General features: G+C 37.3%; 3 protein-coding genes and 1 long non-coding RNA gene across 8 annotated transcripts; 3 read left to right on the forward strand and 1 right to left on the reverse strand.

Annotated features, from left to right (window-relative positions):
• The first annotated feature begins 373 nt into the window (after positions 1 to 373).
• LOC149727401 (heterogeneous nuclear ribonucleoprotein Q-like) lies at positions 374 to 6511 on the forward strand. The gene is made up of 13 exons (XM_089889636.1): positions 374 to 603; positions 807 to 916; positions 1160 to 1288; positions 1416 to 1529; positions 1756 to 1932; positions 2363 to 2498; positions 2696 to 2796; positions 3042 to 3146; positions 3479 to 3628; positions 3950 to 4071; positions 4436 to 4642; positions 4945 to 5054; positions 5905 to 6511. The coding sequence occupies exons 1-13, from the start codon at positions 468 to 470 to the stop codon at positions 5928 to 5930; spliced, it is 1623 nt and encodes a 540-aa protein (XP_089745762.1). The 5' UTR covers positions 374 to 467; the 3' UTR covers positions 5931 to 6511.
• Positions 6512 to 6872: 361 nt separating this feature from the next.
• On the forward strand, positions 6873 to 8619 carry LOC149727402 (uncharacterized). 2 transcript variants are annotated; one of them, XM_089889689.1, is made up of 4 exons: positions 6873 to 7055; positions 7318 to 7420; positions 7755 to 7971; positions 8505 to 8619. In XM_089889689.1, exons 1-3 carry the CDS (start codon positions 6927 to 6929, stop codon positions 7937 to 7939), a joined length of 417 nt encoding a protein of 138 aa, XP_089745815.1. In that variant the 5' UTR covers positions 6873 to 6926; the 3' UTR covers positions 7940 to 7971; positions 8505 to 8619. The 2 variants fall into 2 exon arrangements, with proteins under 2 accessions (XP_089745815.1, XP_089745813.1); XM_089889687.1 differs by lacking the exon at positions 8505 to 8619 and having other exon boundaries at positions 6874 to 7055; positions 7755 to 8498.
• LOC149727403 (coiled-coil domain-containing protein 81-like) lies at positions 8314 to 18352 on the reverse strand. 4 transcript variants are annotated; one of them, XM_089889616.1, is made up of 19 exons: positions 18129 to 18352; positions 17495 to 17713; positions 17256 to 17353; positions 16924 to 17082; positions 15555 to 15626; positions 14942 to 15030; positions 14693 to 14757; positions 14402 to 14543; positions 12908 to 13008; positions 12426 to 12715; positions 12068 to 12175; positions 11741 to 11824; positions 11503 to 11588; positions 11065 to 11143; positions 10419 to 10541; positions 9906 to 10030; positions 9578 to 9679; positions 9040 to 9207; positions 8314 to 8786 (listed from the first exon to the last, which is right to left on the reverse strand). In XM_089889616.1, the coding sequence occupies exons 1-19, from the start codon at positions 18205 to 18207 to the stop codon at positions 8690 to 8692; spliced, it is 2286 nt and encodes a 761-aa protein (XP_089745742.1). In that variant the 5' UTR covers positions 18208 to 18352; the 3' UTR covers positions 8314 to 8689. The 4 variants fall into 4 exon arrangements, with proteins under 4 accessions (XP_089745742.1, XP_089745743.1, XP_089745744.1 ...); XM_089889617.1 differs by lacking the exon at positions 15555 to 15626 and having other exon boundaries at positions 18129 to 18349; XM_089889618.1 differs by lacking the exon at positions 10419 to 10541 and having other exon boundaries at positions 18129 to 18346.
• LOC149727404 (uncharacterized) lies at positions 12627 to 15026 on the forward strand. The gene is made up of 5 exons (XR_016386172.1): positions 12627 to 12726; positions 13303 to 13351; positions 13607 to 13719; positions 14412 to 14528; positions 14915 to 15026. It is a non-coding gene; the product is annotated as an uncharacterized LOC149727404 (long non-coding RNA).
• Positions 18353 to 18400: the final 48 nt, after the last annotated feature.

Consider the following 18400-nt stretch of genomic DNA (forward strand, 5'->3'; position numbering starts at 1 on the left):
AATATTGATATTAATGGCGAAATGTTGGTGCAGTTTATGACCGGCGAAAACCACGCGGTTACACGAACACGTGGGCCATACGGCGTTATAGCATTGGGCGTGTTCAAGTAGCAACGACGTTCAATGCCATTTGGAAGATTTATGGACATTTTTCGTGGGAAAGATTTTGTTACATAAAATATATTGATAATTCTTTGCAGTTATTTAATTATTATCGGTTAGTGAAACGTGGTTTACGTTTTTGGGTATGTGTATTTCTGATACTTGGTGTATTCTATGAAAATTATAAACAATATACTTGGAATAGTTTAAAGCTATAATGCGGGTTTGTGAATCCATTAAATAAGTATAAATAATTGAAAGAATTTTTAATACATAAGCTTATATTGTTATTTGTTTAGATTTGGAAAACTTTATAAATTGAAAGCAAAAGTGTCTGTTAGTCGTAGGAGGGTAGCTGAAGGAAAATGGAAGAAATAAAAGCAGAAGTAACGATCGAATCTCAGGTTCCCGGTGAAAATTCAACGGAATATCTTCAAGAACTTAACGCTGCAGGACTTTCAGTCAACGTAGCGCAAGGTCTGCATGAAGTTTTCAAACAAGGTTCGTTAAAATTAAATTCATTTATTATTTAACTCTGCTAATTAATAGCAAATATATTTACCCTATACAAAATGGCCAAACCAATTAAAGGACACGTCCGCTTATCCACACACTGCAATAGTTTCAGCAACTCGACTGTGGGCATGGGAGTGGCAACTGTGGATAATTAACTGAACTTTATATTAACACCTAATTATTTCCAGATTTAGTAAAATTTTCTGATTTGGATGAGCGAGCCATTGAAGCATTGAAGGAACTTGACGAGGAAGGGGCGTTGGCCGTGTTGAAACAATTTAATGAATCAAACCTACAGGTATAAACATTTTGGGATTAGGGGTGTGAACATAATATACAATGTGTTGGTGGTTATCCTTGTGTGGCAAGGCAACAACATACCACTGTTTCATACACCTCGTACCAGCTTACGAGCTACCACGTATGTAACTTTATGGGTGATTGTTATATGGCTGACAATTTGGACAACCGATTAGTGACCACTGGGTTGGAGAATTGCTGTTAGTGTGTTGTCCATCTTTTAACCATTTTTCCATTCCAGCACGTCCATAATAAAAGTGCGTTCCTTTGCGGAGTTATCAAAATACATCGACAGCGCTGTAAGGAAGAATTAGCCGGGCACATAAATGGCGACACAAAAAAATCTGGTCCCAATGAAGACAAAATACAGGTTTGTGAAATTCTAATAATTATCAGAAATATAATTGTAGGGATTTCCCTTACGTACTTACAAAGTGACATCACCAGCATATACATACACACACAAATGCAAGAATAAATTTTTGTTTTATCTACAGGAACTTTTAGAGCGAACAAAATATTCGCTTGATGTAACAACAGGTCAGCGTAGATATGGTGGCCCACCTCCTAAAGATGTTTATGACGGGGCTGAACCTGGTACCGGTTGTCAGGTGGGTGAGGGGTATTGATACAGGTGTTTACGTGTAAGAAACCTTCTTGATTGCGTTAGTTTTAGGCCACAGTTGGTCCATTACCCTAAAAAAACTGCAAATAATTCATAATTTAATTCCTTGATATAATGCATAACTAATGGTGTATGTATGTCACTGCTTAGTGTCAAACGAAATAGCAAAAACTTTTTAAAATTTCATTCCTTGCCACACGTTTCTTAACCAGGTATTCGTTGGACGCATCCCACGATTTGTGTTCGAAGATGAACTTGTACCTTTATTAGAAGAGGCTGGGGTGGTGTGGGACTTCCGCTTAATGATGGATCCAATGTCGGGGCAGAATCGAGGATATGGCTTCGTTACTTACACAAATAAAGAAGCTGCAACAGAGTGTGTTAAGATGGTGAGTGTAGACAGCCATAGGAAGATACTGTGTTGTGATTGGTTACTCACTTTTTAATAAGCTGTATTTTCGCCAAACATTTGAACTGCCCAAAATTTTTAAATGCTTTCATATTTATGGTATTATGGGCTAGGATGTTTAAAATGCTCGTTTAATGCTTATGTCACCCTGGACACCATTACCATTATGATAAAGTCCATGGTGGGCGGTATATCTGGTTTAAATGCGAGTCATTGTTCGAGTTTTTGATTTAGCGTGAGATTGTATTGAATGCACAAACTAGTTGTGGGGGCATCTATATGTGATGCTTATGCTATGTATACTACCATTAGATTTCTTGCATTGGCATGCTTGCATTTAAAATTAGAAATCTCCTAAACCTTTCAAAGACATTAACTGATGTAACATCGGTTGTTCAACCCCCCCACAGTTGGATAATTATGAAATTCGTCCGAAGAAATTCCTGGGTGTTTGTGTGTCACAGTCGAACTGTAGATTGTTCGTTGGATCCATCCCAAAAACCAAAACCAAGGATGAAATATTTGAAGAATTTGATGGAATTACACGTTAGTACTTTTTACCTTGCGTTATATACGTTATAACATGGGCGTTCTGTTTTAAAATATATTTAACATATATTAGGGTTCCTGGATTGCCTATTTTACTATTTCTTAGCTGATACAAACCGTATTTTGGAAAAAAATATGTCGCTGATTTAAACCCAATGTACCCCTTATGTTTCAAAACCGTGTTAATTCCACAGAGGGCTTGAAAGACGTTATTATTTACCTCCAAACTGAAGATAAAATGAAAAACCGAGGATTTTGTTTCTTGGAATACACAGACCATAAAGCTGCTTCACAGGTGTTTATGTTATGTATGTAGTATGTAATGTGGATTATATTTTGTTTGTGCAAAACCTTGATGTATCAAACTTGTATTATCCATGTTATGTTGCCAAGCATAATGTAAAACAATCTCTTTTTAGCCTCTGTATAAAAAATATTATTCAGAGTATTATTGACAATTAGATTAAACAGGAGTAAAAAATACTTTCATTTATTTATATTATTGATTGTTGCATCATACATACCCTTATGACATCACAGGCGCGGCGTCGATTGAGCTCGGTCAAAGTGAAAGCGTTCAACAACACAGTGTCGGTGGATTGGGCCGATCCTGTGGAAGAACCAAGCGATGAGATTATGTCTAAGGTGTGTAGGGTGTTGGGGGGTTAAGTGTCTGTAGACTCGAGTTTATGGGTTGAGGGTTTAATGCTGCTACCATTGTGGACGTATGTGTTCTTGGGCAAGACACTTAAGGACAATGACTCCAACCCAGTGGTTACTATTGAGTTGTCCAAATCATCAGCTTTAAAGAAAAAACAATCACCCACAAAGTTAATAATGTGGTAACTATTAAGCAGGCGTTAGGTGAAACAGAACGCGGTTTATGAAATCAAACCCGTGTTAAAATAGTTACATAATGTAAAAGATTTCTTCTCATTCTCCCACTCCCTCTCACTCTTCTCCTCTTCCTCCTCCAGGTTAAAGTCCTTTACATCAAAAACTTATCAATGAAAGCCACCGAGGAAATAGTGATGGCGACGTTTAGTGCGTATGGTGAAGTAGAGCGAGTTAAGAAGATCAAAGATTATGCGTTCGTTCACTTCAAGGAGCGTGATAACGCTATGAAGGTTTGTGTGGTGGCTGTTTAAGGATATATAGTTAATATGCTTAGCTTTGTGTGTGTATGTAATTTATGCCACATATAAACTTATGTTTTAAACAATTCTATTTAGGAATGCTTGTATTTTTTTAGCTGGCATGTTGTGATATCATTCACTCTCATTAGCTGTGTTATTTATCAGTTTGATTAAAAGTAAAACTGTTTTGTTTTCCCAATTGTTCATAACGTTTGCCATTGACTGTGGTCCATGGCATTTGCCACGCACTTAAATTTATCACAATCCTTGCAAATTTGCCACGCACTTAAACACATAGCAATCCACCCACAGGCATTAGAAGAGTTGAATGGATTAAACCTGGAAGGGGAAGCCATCGAGATAAGTTTGGCCAAACCTGTTGATAAAAAGAAGAAGGAACGACAAATGGAAAGAAAGATGATGACTCATGCTTAGTAAGTAATGCTGTGTCATGTTATGTGATGTCATAATTTATGATTAATTTATACAAATTATAATTTGTAAATATTTCATACAAACACCTGCATAGGCGTCGTTGTTTCAGCACAAAAAAATATGTAATATCACCCTTGTAATATAAGTTGGGGAGACATGTTGTCCCAGGAACTTCTAGGTGTTCTAGGGACTTGTTCTAAATCACAATCTTTACAGTGGGATATTACTTGGCAACTTATACACCCGATACAATACATATGTAACTATAAACACAACTGTGTAAAGTAATATTATTAAATATATGTATGAACCCCTAACATTACCTATATATAAACACATATATTACATAAATCTACTTTACAGTGGTATGGGATACGGCAACCGGGCCGGTTACAACATGCGTGGTCGTGGAAGGGGAATGTACGGGGGTCAAATCCCACCAATGGGGTTCGGTTTCAATGATGATTACTTCACCACAGATTACATGGGTTACGGGTATTACGACGACCCTTTCTTTGGCATGCCGATGCGAGGGGGGTATCGTAACCAGGCTATGATGCGGAACAGAGGGTAAGTTGGTGTTTTGGGTTGTATGCTTGTTGTATATGGGTGAAGCATGCCATGGGGCCTGGGGTTTAGACCAGAGTTGACCCATTACCCCAACACCTAGGATTTAAACCAAAAGTCACCCCAGTATCAAGGATTAAATTCCTATCCTTCGTTTACCCAACCACTTTGCGATTGAAGTAAATTGAGGTGTGTCTAGATACATTTGTAATGTTTACTTTCGACTTTTTGCCAAACCAATTTGATCATAATATTTGCATCTTATGTTTGATGCCATCAACCAAAGTTTTTCTATTTATCCTTAGAATGTACGGAGGTTTCAATCGAGGTCGTGGTACCGGAGTGAGGGGTCGCGGACGAGGCCGTGGCACGCCAAATGGGGTCGCGGCACGTGGGAAGCCAATGCAAGGAAAACGTAAGGCAAACACCGAACCAAAAGTTGGGGGTAAACGCCCCATGGGTGAAACCTCAGGGTTGTGGGGTAACGAACCCATACCCCAACAACCCCTCCCACAAAGTGGGGGTGACTGGTTTAATGATAGTGTCGAGGAACAATGGCAATGAAATATTTGGAATAATTGAAAGATTTGACTTTACGGAAAATCAAAAAAAATTAGAAAATTAAAAAACAGTAATACCAAAAATTTAGAAAACTAAAATACTGTTCTGGAAATTCAAAACAATTGTTGTTCATTGTTGCTTGTTGCCTCATTGTGTTTACTATGATGTCATAATTGTACTTTAAATCATTTTTTCTATTTTTTTTACGTATTTGTACAGTTTATATTAAATTATCGTAAAAAGTTGTGCTACCCAAATTTGCCAAAATTATTTTTGCGGAGGAAAATTTACTCGGCAGCACTGCAGCTAAATTTGGATTCAGCAATTTCGTCAAAATTCCGGTAAAAACTAAATTAAGAAAATTTCTATATTTTTATAAACAAATGAGTTTAAAAGAACAAACAGGTAAATACAGATTGTGTTTATTTTGTTCTTTTAAACTGAATAGACTCTAGCATAAACTACAATATACAAATATCTGTTTATGTTACAACATAATTATTTTTTACACAATCTTCGTTGGGTAAACTTGACGTTATGTTATAACTTACACGTTTATAACACGGTCACTATATTAATAACCACAGCCATATTTCAACAGAACTCTACATTAAAACTTGCATACAATGTTGAATTCTTGTGGTACATATACTTTGTTCTATACACACTATTAACCCAACCATATTTTCCTTTTATTTCCACAGAGGAATATGTGATGGTGCTATCGTAAGAAGAGATGAAGACTGCCCACCACTATGAAGCCCTAACTGCCGCGATTTTCTTTTATTTCTGTTAATCACGTTTTACTTTTTTAATTGTGTGAATCATGTCAGATGATTCGTTCCAACGGGTTTCCGCCTCTTTTTTTACTTTTTTATGCCAACTGTGATACACACACAGACCACACACCCCCACCCATTATGCAGGGGCAGATTCAGGGGGTGACGGGGATTCCCAACGTCCCTTTTTTTGTGAAAAAAAGCCATGAAACAACTTGATTGCAACAACTGCTTTTCGGTGCGTCAAAAGTTCAACCCCCTTTCCCCCGTATCTGCCCCTGCTACCACGGTGCCCCGATAACTCAACTCATATTTTTGGTTCCGGGCATCGCTGCTCAAACGCAAGTCGCTGCTTATTCATAGAGGTCCAAATTCTTAATTTCGGTCATTTTTCGCAACCATGTAGCGGCTTCATAGAAACATGATATCACCAAGGGGGCAGTCCCGATTTATGTGTGTAAAAATAAAATCCCGAACCTGGGATTTGATCGTATTTTCAATGTTGTTTCTGACAATAAATGCGATCACCAAATATTTGTCTCATTCTTTTTGTCTCTCTCAGTTGTATCGTAAAAAAGTGGTTAGCGCTTTTAGACTGGAGGTTATGGGTTCGAGCCTTCATGCTTCTACTATTATGGGCACATGTGTCCTTGGGCAAGACACATAATTGCAAAACAATGCATTTAACATGGATATTATATCTTAAAATTTTACTCCAGACATGTATTTCAGAAGAGAGATAATTTATGGTAGTTCGACCGACGAAGTTTGTATTGAAGTCGTAAATAATACCGTGGCCAATTATTAGATCCAAGCTGTCTTGTTTGCTTTTTACTCCCCAATATATGATAAATATGACGTCATGCGCGTGAAAAAAATACAATTTCTATGACACAGGGAATTCCCCAACATCTAGCATTCAGGTTTTGTTTACAAATCTTTGCAAAATGTTGCGCGAAGACAGCGTCCTGCACACCGCTATAAGATGTATTTGTGGATTATATTTTATGCTACAAGGCTTCGTTCAAACTGACGCTGTCGGGAAAATACTTTTCCCCAATATTCATAACGTCTTTGTGAGTTTCATTAGAAATAGTTGTTAACATTAGTTTGCATTAAATTGTTGAATATGTTATTTATTCTTTAATGTTTTATTTCAAGCTTAACTTTATGGTATGTGTTCTTGAGCAGTTGTTCCAACCCAATGGTTATTAAATTGTCTAAATTGTTAACCATACAATATAGAATAAAATAACCACCCCCAAAGTTACATAGGTAGTAACCTGTAAGTGGGCATAAGGTGTATGACACTTCATAACATTTAGTTTGTTCTGCAAGGTTGTGAATTATAAAGAATATGTTCGTTCCATCCCATGGCAACATAACAACATAACTGGTGATACCTTCCGCCAGTTTAATGGATGCACCATGCTAATATGCGGTAAGTTCCATACGTACAGCATTAGGGGACTGGCTTTGCAACAAGAGCATACTGGGTTGAAAACTCAATGCTGCTACCATTGCGGACTTATGTGTCATTAGGGGCGATACTTAATGAAAGTTGCTCCAACCCAGTGGGGATGAGTTATATATAGGCCTAGTAATAGAGCATGAGGTGTATACAGCCAGTATGTATGGTGTGCAACACCTGTGTATTAAACCCCTTGGTTTCCCACCTCAAGGATAAACATGAAAGTATTCTAACTCAACAGCGAGCATGAGGTATACAGCAGCTGTTATAAACCAATACTTTAATAAAACATTTTGTTCAACAGGTTTTCTCCTTGTATTGAACAAGTACGTCAAAGTGTCGAGCTTCGTAATGCATGTTATGGCTCTATGGTCGGTATACGCACATATGTTAGCAAGTGACTCAACATACATGGCTGTGTGTGGAGGTGTCATATCTACACTCATGTTGTTCATGTGTTTTGCACAGAAGAAGGAAAAAGAAGATTAAACTTGAATTTCTGATGGATGGAAATAAGACAGGTTGTTTCATTCTTAGGCGTAATATTAGGGGTGTTTGGGATGGCATGTTTTCCCAATTATTCAAATAATGACTATGAGTAAATGCATTTGCAATGCTACCCAAATTTGTCCCAAATTCCAAAACATGTTTCGCCTGCGATGGTAAATGTAGAATGTAATAATCAAATGTACATTTACCTCTAATATTAGCTTTTATACGGTTAAGTTTTTAATCGAGTATTTCTTCTTTAACTTTTATTGTTTGTAATGTTCCTATAATATATTTATTAATTAATAACTAACTCTATTTAAAAAAACACAAGTTTGAATTTCTTTGTCAATTTATTCTTCGCGTAATTTACAATCAAGTTTTTTATTTTTTACTTTTCTATTTCTAATATTCCATTTGCTTTAATGTAAATATCACAAGTTTTAGTTTTGTTGTCAATTTATTCTACACATAATTCACTTTTTAACAGAAACAATGTAAAGCTTTTTACACGGCGTAAGTCTCAAAGGCCACCCACTAATAAAATTAAACTAAAACATTCCAGGAATTTATTCTGGCAGACGTAGTTCGTGGTAAGTGCAGGTTATTTATGGACAGGAAGTGACATGACAGTTGCCTCAGTGATGTAACAATGGATGCTTCAGTGACATCACAGACAGGTATGACATCACAAAGGTGGAACAGACAGTGAAGACAAAGACACATGATGACATCATAATGACACAATAATTAAACCATGAGCCTTGAACCCGGGATATAACGAGATTCGCTCCAAATATTTGATTCTCCGCAGTTGTTCGTGCGGCGTTCACATTGCCCGCATCTCCTGTGTAAAAAGGGGGTTGTGTTGATAATGTTGCATGTAACTTCTTCATGGCGGGGCAATGACAGTCGTTATAACATGGGTGTTCTGTTTTATACACCTCGTGCCCGCTTACAAGTTACCACGTTTGTAACTTTGTGGGTTAGTTAAGACAAGTGTCTTGTCCTAGGAGGGTAGGACACATACACCCACAATGGTGGCAGCACCGAGTCTTGAACCCAGTATTCCATAGTCCCAGTGTTTGTTCATCACTTACTTATATTTATCAGTTTGTTGAAGTAGCAACATCCCAGGAGTTCTCAGTCTCATCTTTTCTTCATCCTCCCTCCCAACTTTATCAAGATGATGATTCTGCCAATTATTCTCCAGAGATCTCCGCATCTCATACGCCCTCTTGTGAGTATTCACCCTGTCCTCAATCAACCTGGTGGTGGCAGCAAAGAGGTAAGCATTATAACTTAGTTATTACTGTGATGAATTGTGTAATCTGGCCCTGATCTAGTACTTATGAAATTGGACGATTCTCGTAATAAAATTACACTCTGGATCAAGTGTTACAAATACGTAACCAACACAAATTATGTCCAACAAATAGTTTACTGTAAGAAATTAATATTTCGCCTAAAATGACGTCATCAGCCACTTATTATTTTGAAAAGATAATAATCTTATTGATGCCATCTATTTATACTTGGTATATAAGTGCACTGTGCACACTATAACAAAGATTAAATAATAAACCAATTAAATGATCATGATGTAGCATAGTGATATGCACAACATGTGGATCTTACTCTTGTTTGGTCCTCTGCAGCATCTCACTTTCCTCCTTCTGCTTCCCAAGATGCTGGAGGATCGAATTCTTCTTCTTCTCAGAAACCATCTCAAGTTGACTCCTGTTGGTAACGACATCATAATATTTAATATTTAAATGGTTTTAATGGCAATTGTTGAAACCCAGTGGTCACTAAGGGTTGACTAAATTGTCAGCTATACATAAAACAATCACCCACAAAGTTACATACATGGTAACTTGTAAGCGGGCAAGAGGTGTATGAAACAAAACACTCATGTTATAACAACCATCATTGCCACTCCCCCAAACCAGGCACGCCCTCTTACTTGAGTAGATTCCTCGATCGTTCCCGTTGCTCCAACAACTTCTCGTTGGTTGCATCAAACCTCCCGAAGATCGGATCCTTGGAGTCGGGTTCGGCTTTGGGGAGCGGGAGTGGCTTGCTACGGATCTGGTGAAGGTAAGTACAATGTGTGGTAGGTTGGACGATATGGTTAATATCCTATAAGGGCAGATACAAATGCACCACATTTAGGTGAACTAAAAATGTACAACAAAGCGAGACCAAGTATGTGCAAGTGATTTAAGGTGGACATAAAACAAACACAAGGAAATTTTAATAAACTTCTAGAAACACCTGTTAATTAAATACATATTTTGTTTATCTACAAAGTGTAATGGCTACTATAATTCTACTGTGAGCGTAGAAGTACCAGCCATCATGAAAACTAAAGGGCTACCCCTTAACCTTCGTATTTGGAAGCTTAAACCTCCCCTTTTATGAGTTTCTCGTCAAGGATTTAACCCCAACACCCCCTATAACCCCCTTTATTCCCCACCTTACTCCTTTTCTTATTCCTTCCATCAAACGGGTTTAACATCCTCGGCTTTGGCATACTAAGGTGACGACGACACCCACTACCTCCCTCTAATGGACTCGCTAACTTCTTACGAACCTGGATCTAAATTCTCCACGAAGTTTCAAACTGTCTTGTTTATATACTTGGTCGCTACAATGCTCAATATGAGATACTATGTTTAACACATAAGCCTGCAGCTTGGTAATCTTAACATTGTTAAGCTTGCACTGCTTCATATGCTAATCCACTACTGTTACTTGCTACACAATGTGCACATATTATAACTTTGCGTGTGTTGGTTTATTTCAATATAAATATATAATTAACATGCTGCTGTACTTTATATGATAAACATTCTGCTGTGTAAGTCTCAACTTTGTTTTACATCTATGTTGGCCGAATACTCCGGCAATGTTAAGCAATGTAAATAATGTGTTACTGTTGTTGAGATGCATCCATTGTTTTCTGTATTAACCATAATCTTAGGCTTTCCATGGGTGTGATCCCCAACACCCCAACCACCATCACCCCAACACCCCAACCACCATACCAATCACACACCTAGTTTGCTTAGATATCAGTATAGTATTATCACATATGTGTGTTATTGTTGCAGCCCACAAACCTGAGCCGAGAGAGCTTTCTGATATCTCGATATTTGGTCGGCTTTTGCTCGAAGGAATTGTTCCCGTTGAGCTGCCAAACTGGGAAGAAGCAAAAAGGTTAATACTATATATATATATATATGTGTGTTGTCCTATTCTATATGAGTACGCTGGCCTGCTTTTATTTAAGTGTTTTAAACATAGTTATTATTATGCGCATTAAAAGTCATGTCTGCTTATTCACACACTACAATAGCTTCAGCAACTCGACTGTGGGCATGGGAGTGGCAACCATGGATAAGTCACTCAAGTTCCCACCCACGAGGATATAAATAACCAAACCAACCAAAAGTCATGTCTGCTTATCCACACACTGCAATAGCTTCAGCAACTCGACTGTGAGCATGGGAGTGGCAAACATGCAAAGTTACAAAATTTACAAAATAAACAAAACTAACTCCTCTGCAAGTTGAACTTGTTCCAATCTCTCCTGAAACTCCCGGTCGTGTTTTTCACGATTTTCTCGTCCGTATTTCATTTTAACCTGCGGTAACACTGGTAAAAATAAGTGGGGAACACTGGTGAAAATTAAATAAATTCAAAGCCACAAAGTGCTCTTGAGGAATCTCAAGTTTATATGACATCATAATAGGTGTCTATTGTTAAACAACAATAGGCATTGTTATGACTACAAACCTGGGATTCCAATGCTTTACTGTATTCCTCTTGTTTGTAGAATCTTAATGGGGTGAGGGGACGGTTTTGGAAAACATAGGATTTCTATGAAATATATAATATATTTATGAATATCCACAGATATTATATACTTTAGACATCTTTTAATTTTATATAACTATAATTTTGTAGGCAGTTTTATATTAAAATCCGCAAAGTTACATACGTCGTAACTTGTAAGTAGGCACGAGGTGTATGAAACAGGCAAGGATGAAAAAGGAAATAATAAACCAACACAATAATAATACTCAATATAATACAACACACACAACATATTAAACTACCCACCACAAAATCGGTGCTCCTTTTACCCTTGGTGTCCCTTAAACACTCGGCCACCCCAAGGTTGAATGCTGCCACCTTCTGGTTGATGTGACGGTTTTGGTTCTGGTTTGCCTAGTGATGTCATAAACATACTTGTGATGTCATAAACACTTGTAAAGTAAAGAATCAGTGCGATACATATGAAGACATGATGATGTATATATTGTTCTATTTTATATATTGTTATACATTTATAATAAGTACTGCTTGGGGGTCGTGTGATACGTCAGTTGACATCAAATACCTAACCACACAACAACCCAACTACTATATACCCCACCTACCAACGCTATACAGGCAACATACCCCCCCCCCCACCAACCTGTTGCATTAGTATCGCTTCCTGATCCTTCATTTGTTGATATTGTTGCAGAAGAGCATCTTGCTCCAACTCCTTCCTCCTCCTCTCCTCCTCGAACGACACAGGAACATTCCTCATGGAGCGTTGCATGCAGAGGTAACAGAGCTCTTGTCCCGCCCGAAGATGGTGGGCCGGGGAGGAGCACTCAATGGGGGTGAATTGGGACGAACGTCGAGAAGGGGCGTAACGAGCCGAAACTCGAAGCTGTGGCTCCGGGGTTCGGAGTGGGGCCGACACGGGACGTGGGGTGTCTGTGAGTGAGGTTGGGTAATTGTTGGTAAATAACGTTTGGTTTAAGGGTTATTAATGGGTTGTCTAGGTTGTAGGCCATAAAAACAATTTCCCCACAAAGTTACATATGAGGTAACTTGTAAGCGGGCATGAGGTGTTTGAAACACCCGTGTTACTTGAGTGAGCTTTGAACCATGGACCCTTAACCTCACCTTCTATTGTTTCCTCCTGAACCACATGAGGTGTTTCCTTGGTATCTTGTTGTGGTGGGCTGGTGGCGGGTTTAGGGGGAGGGTTGGGGGGGCTTGACATCCTGGGGAAGATAATCAAATTATTAATGCTGGAAAAACAAATATTTAATAATGTGGGTGGGCACCTACGTATATACATGTTATGTTAATGTTGATACAAAATCAATTAATTTATGTTTATTGAGTAAAAAACAAGCATGTAATTGCAAAGTTGTTTAAATATCCTCATTTCAAACCAAAACTAAAAAAGAATTAAAATTTGCAAACTAAGTGTTTTGGTTTTCATTATTTAATTAATTAACAGATTTTTTATAAGATTTTAATAATTTACTGGTTGATCTCATTAACCTTTTCAGATCACCCAACAATGGGTATAAACCATAAGGGGGTCTCTTCTGTTGGAAGGTGGGTTGACGAGGGTTAATTCGCGTAAAACGAACCGTGTTTCGTATTTTGGGGAATGAACCAAAATCCAAACTCGTAGTCGTCATTTTAACTAATTCTACTCAAAACTGTTTAAAAATTGAACTAAATTCTGTCTTTAAACAACATTTGAAGTGCTTTGTATACTTTAATAACTAAAAGCTGTCTGATGCTATGTTTAGAAGCTTTAATATTATAAGCTTTCACTAAGATATAACTGGTCTGATTTAATCTCAGCTAATCTTCAACTAGAAGAACATCTAAGCTGCCATAGCAACTCTCTCTATGAGCCTCGTAACTAGGTGGAGATAGCAATAAAATTTTATTGGGGAGAAACACAAAGAGAACTGGTAATGATTGCTTAGAGAACACTGTCATTTAACACAATAGGATTCACCATCCATATTTCCCTCAACAAACAGAATACATTAAACCAAGACACTCGGTACACTTAGATGACTAATAACATTTTAACAGCCTTGTAAAAATGGCATTTAATTAGTTTGTTTTAATTTTTTAATCCGTTTTTTATTTATTTTGGACTTAACTTGACATTTATTATAACATGGGATTAATATGATAATTGTCGCTCATTTTTGATGTTTTATAACAAGGTTAATGGGCCAACTCTTTCAAAAATTTCAAGGGACTATGGCATGCCTCACTGTAGGACCTCGCCCATACAGAATAGAATGTTGTTTTGTAGAGAAATTTTTATTTAACTTCAAAAAATTAAACCCCTTTCTCAAAACACGAGAAATTGTTGCAAAAGTCTGTTTTCTTAAAGTTGAATGTAATTTGTTTGCTAAACTATTGGATGAAGATTTATATGTTTGTGAGCAAACAGTGAAGGTATTGTTTACATGTGTTATGATTGTGAGGTCACAACTTAGGCAAATATTAGTCCAAGGCTTGAGTTATGTTCACACTGGTACGTATGAACAACTAACATAAGTGGCCTGGGTGTTGGGGTAATGGGCCAACTCTTGCTAAAAAGATCTTAAATAAATGTTTGATTTCTATGCCACATACTTTCTCACAGGTGACCCTCTAACGCCCTCCCTGGCAGGAAGTGCTTCACGTAATTCCTCAGCAGCCAAACTCACTCCTACCACTTGGTGGGGCCGAATAACCTCTCGGTTCGAACCTCGCGTTGGGGGTAACGGGATCTTTTCTATTATGACATAACAACTTTTATAGGGTTTATAGAGATAGCTGTTATGATATAAATGGTAATCTCATGCACCAACATTTCATCTGTCGTTTGGTGATAACTGGGGTGTATTAAACTTCTTAATAACAATTATAAGATATCTATGTTACCTCCGTCTCCTTCATCTTGCATTTGTTCTGCGATTGGGGGAAGTACCTCCTTTCCTGAGTTTAACCTACGAGGATAAACATGGGTTATTCCCCTAACCAGATATTACATACATACACAACACATACAGGTTGAACCCCTTAATCTTATTCAACCACATATTATTATTTCCGCATTAACTTGCAAACCATACATACATATATATACCTATGTTTTACCCCAAGGCCATATTGACCCACAAACCCCCTTACTTGGGCAACGTGATGGTGTTGGTTCCTGGTCGTCGATGCGCGCTAAGTGTCGTCTGATTGGACATCACAGAATCCGCTGTTCCAGGTCGCTGCACATAACATTATGACATCATCAGTAATATATTCTAACATTTTTTATACATTGCCACAATAAGAGGTTAACTATATGCCTTTCTATACATAATACAAACACATTTAATCTTCAATGCTTGTGCTTTCCTCATCTTGTCCCGGTTGTTGTTTAAGCACCAACTACAACACTTCTTACACAACCATACACTAACTTATGGTCTACTGCTGTTGCTACCAGGCATAATAATCCTCAAAACTGAACTTCTGCTAAACAAGTAGATTACCCGGTCCTGCTACATGCTTATATTCTGTATATCATACTTTGTCAGTCTCCCTGCATTGCAGGTAAAATGATAGTTTTACTAAAATATATAGTATTTCTCGTTCCATTTGGTAGCAAACAAAAACATTCAAAGAATTATAAAACTGTATCCTCACCATTGATGTTTAAACTCCTAGTCAATATTTGGTTGGTTAAACACTGACTTTAACCAGTTAATATATAATGCCTGATACACAACTAAACAACTGTCATTCAAACCTTCAATTTTTTACTTTTTCCATCATATTTTCTGACTAACTCCCCGCTGTACGAACCACTATGGAACAACTCCTGTCAATAATGCACTGTTATCTATCTATTTCTAAATTTCTAGGTGTATATTTCTGTGTCTATATTGTATATATCTATATTCTAAGTGTTAATTTTTTAGAGTGTGAAAGAGATCTTCCAGGAATTTTATTTGTGATCATAAAGGACCGATGTTGTCTGCCCTTCAACGAGACATCATCGGAGTTTGTCTATTTCTATGTGTGTGGTGCTTATATATATACATGCTGTTGCTGCCAGAAATATTACAAGCCTGAGCGAAAACTTCTTGCGATTAGAAACTGAATGTTGCCAACATTGTGGGCGTATGTGTCCTTGGACAAAACAATTAACGACAAACACTGACAATATTTCGACCTAAAATTGCCACAAGATCTTCATTATATTTATTTCAATAATATATATTTGTATTATATTTCTATGTTTATAAACTATCACGTTTAGTTTAAATATCTTCAGAACAATAGAAATCAAATAAAGGAACCCCAACAGCTTGAAACAAGATACGGTATACATAACATGCTGAATGAAATGACAACAAACAAGAATTTAATTCCATGTTAGATTTTGTCATTCAAACCTACTGCCAAACCATCTTATAAAACTTATGTATTCTGTACTTTACACAAAAAACAGGATGCTCTTTAGGCTATACACTCAAGTAACTACATTTACCTGGTTTGTATTAAAATGGTGGATTTAACATCCATGTTATTTGTGTCACTTTTACCCAGTTTTAACTGTCGTTTGCTGCTTACTTCTCTTCGTTAGATTAATTAACCCCATCTTTGATCGCTTTTGTATTTAATCACACACAAAGTTACATACTTGGTAACTCGTAAGCTGGCACGAGATGTTTGAAACAGAACAAACATGTTTAACGCCTGTCGTTGCCCGGCCATGCGAGGATAAATAAGTTACATATGGAGTAACTCGTAAGCAGGCACGAGGTGTATGAAACAGAACACCCGTGTTTAACGCCTGTCGTTGCCCCGCCATGCAAGGATAAATAAGTTACATATGGAGTAACTCGTAAGCAGGCACGAGGTGTATGAAACAGAACATCCGTGTTTAACGCCTGTCGTTGCCCCTCCATGCGAGGATAAATAAGTTACATATGGAGTAACTCGTAAGCAGGCACGAGGTGTATGAAACAGAACACCCGTGTTTAACGCCTGTCGTTGCCTCTCCATGCAAGAATAAATAAGTTACATACATTCATTCAAACAGATAAATAGGAAAGTATGTTACACCCATGTTAACAGCCTGTGATAACTGACCGTATGATATATCAACTTACATTTTCCAACACTTTGACCAAGTTGCCCGAACCATCCATCGAGTTGAGAAAATCTTTGAAGAATTTCATTTTGACTTTGGATTCTTTGATCCCAAGAACCCCGATGCCACGGAAGAGAAATTCAACGTTTTGTAAATTTGACACCGCGCGGGATAAAGACTGAAATGTAAGTGTTTCATATTTGTTTAATGTGACCTGGTATTATATAGGGGTGAGGCACACCGGAGACCTGGGATGTAGGTCTATTACCCTAACACCCAGGTTGCTACCATCTAAACCCCACTAAGGCAGTTTAAAAACTCTTCGGGGTGCTACCATCTATACAAACGCACCTGCAGCACTTCGCGCACGCATGTCTCCACCGTGTCACGATCAAACGGACTTTCAACAGCAAGTGAGGTAAAATTTAATTGGACGACGGGAATTTCACCTTTGAAGGAAAACAGTTGTTTTTTTTAATAGTTTAAGTTTTAACTTCGCACCTGTTGTATAATCCTAATAATATTACACACCAAATAAAAACACCTTATTAAATCTACTAATAATAAAAAAATAATCACTAGACTTTAACCTGTTGTATGATGCTTGGTATACTGCAAAGCATGAGTTTGGGCGAATTTCTCGGACAAAACAAACACTGGACGTTGAATTAAAATAAACTTATTGTTCCCGATGTCCATTTTCTTATGTGTGAAGGTGAAGGTCCCGAGATTGGGAACATGAACCCCACGTTGCGTGCACATCTGGAGCTCAATGTATTCCGACACCGTATCCCACACACTTATTATATCTGGAGGAATATAAGGTTGTGTTTTGTGATTTTTTAAAGTTTATTGTTTTGTTGGTTTATATATATATAATAAAAATATAATACAATTTAAGGAAGACTTTTTCTATTGATTATAACAGCTTATATTCAATCAACAAAATCAAGAAATTGGGATCAACAGCGAAATAACAGTCGTTGTAACATGTATGGTACAAATAAATGAAAGAGCATTTGGTTAAAAACGTGGCTGTTAAACTTTATAAGAAGCAACTCACAGTGGGTTGCAAATATTTTATTAAAACAAATTACGTTGTAATTCGGTCTGTTGTATCACCATGTTGTTGAAGTGGCAACTCTGGCCGTTATCCCAGGCTCCCAAGTCCATACATTATGTTCCATATACATGATATATTTTACTGGTTGATTAATATCTTACCTTCTTCTGATAGTTTTGGGATCCCAGAGAATCGATTCTTCCTCGCATCGGCGACGAGGTTATGCATTACTTCAGGCATTTTCAACAATTAACTTCTTTCTTTAATTTTAAACACAAATTATTTACATTTCCCCTAAGTAATTAACCCTATGATCCAAATGGAACTGAAATTACAGGCCAAGCTTATTCTGTGTTGACTTTGCTTTAATATTTTCAATGTTACCCCTTTAAATTACTTCCTAATTAAATTAACGTTGGTAGTTGCGGGAAAA

The sequence above is a fragment of the Ciona robusta genome, chromosome 12 (assembly GCF_009617815.1).
Source record: "Ciona robusta chromosome 12, ASM961781v2".
Taxonomy (NCBI): Eukaryota; Metazoa; Chordata; class Ascidiacea; order Phlebobranchia; family Cionidae; genus Ciona; species Ciona robusta.

Coding starts and splice junctions, on each gene's coding strand:
- LOC149727401 (XM_089889636.1), top strand. CDS start 468: ATGGAAGAAATAAAAGCAGAAGTAACGATCGAATCTCAGGTTCCCGGT. Junction 1,530..1,755: donor AACCTGGTACCGGTTGTCAG/GTGGGTGAGGGG, acceptor TTTCTTAACCAG/GTATTCGTTGGACGCATCCC. Junction 3,147..3,478: donor GCGATGAGATTATGTCTAAG/GTGTGTAGGGTG, acceptor TTCCTCCTCCAG/GTTAAAGTCCTTTACATCAA.
- LOC149727402 (XM_089889689.1), top strand. CDS start 6,927: ATGTTGCGCGAAGACAGCGTCCTGCACACCGCTATAAGATGTATTTGT. Junction 7,056..7,317: donor CCAATATTCATAACGTCTTT/GTGAGTTTCATT, acceptor TTGTTCTGCAAG/GTTGTGAATTATAAAGAATA. Junction 7,421..7,754: donor ATGCACCATGCTAATATGCG/GTAAGTTCCATA, acceptor TTTGTTCAACAG/GTTTTCTCCTTGTATTGAAC.
- LOC149727403 (XM_089889616.1), bottom strand. CDS start 18,207: ATGCCTGAAGTAATGCATAACCTCGTCGCCGATGCGAGGAAGAATCGA. Junction 17,354..17,494: donor TACCAAGCATCATACAACAG/GTTAAAGTCTAG, acceptor TTTCCTTCAAAG/GTGAAATTCCCGTCGTCCAA. Junction 10,031..10,418: donor GGAATAAGAAAAGGAGTAAG/GTGGGGAATAAA, acceptor TACCTTCACCAG/ATCCGTAGCAAGCCACTCCC.